Source organism: Nestor notabilis, unplaced genomic scaffold, assembly GCF_000696875.1.
Source record: "Nestor notabilis isolate BGI_N333 unplaced genomic scaffold, ASM69687v1 scaffold18837, whole genome shotgun sequence".
Lineage (NCBI taxonomy): Eukaryota > Metazoa > Chordata > Aves > Psittaciformes > Psittacidae > Nestor > Nestor notabilis.
In genome coordinates this window covers 1-336 of record NW_009935325.1, presented here as the reverse complement: position 1 = coordinate 336, position 336 = coordinate 1, and the positions used below count along the sequence as shown (strand labels likewise).

At 64.3% G+C, this 336-nt stretch overlaps 1 protein-coding gene across 1 annotated transcript in view; it reads left to right on the top strand.

The window, feature by feature from the left end:
- The window catches only part of GALE (UDP-galactose-4-epimerase), a gene marked incomplete at both ends in the record, with an annotated part of 2,011 nt that extends 1,679 nt beyond the window's left edge, over positions 1–332 (top strand). Inside the window, 2 exons of the mRNA XM_010017793.1 lie at positions 91–176; positions 270–332. Of these exons, the coding sequence (XP_010016095.1) occupies positions 91–176; positions 270–332 (149 nt within the window). The remainder of the gene's footprint in view (positions 1–90; positions 177–269) is intronic.
- Positions 333–336: the final 4 nt, after the last annotated feature.

Sequence of the window (336 nt, the reverse complement as noted above, 5' to 3'; positions counted from 1 at the left end):
CTGCCCCCGGGGGCAGCCGCTGCAGCTCCCCAGCCTGGCTGCACCCCTCTGGGCAGGAGAGCTTTGCCCTCACCCTCTGCACCCCCGCAGGCGTCAGGGATTACATCCACGTCGTGGACTTGGCCAAGGGCCATATCGCTGCTCTGAAGAAGCTCAAGGAGAACTGTGGCTGCAAGGTACCCACGGGCTGTGGTCTGGGGGAGCTAAACTGGGGCCGGGCCCTTGTCCCCTTGCACAAGCAGCTGACCCGTGTCTCCTCCTCCTTCCAGATCTACAACCTGGGGACAGGCACCGGCTACTCTGTCCTGCCGATGGTCCGGGCCATGGAGAAAGCTT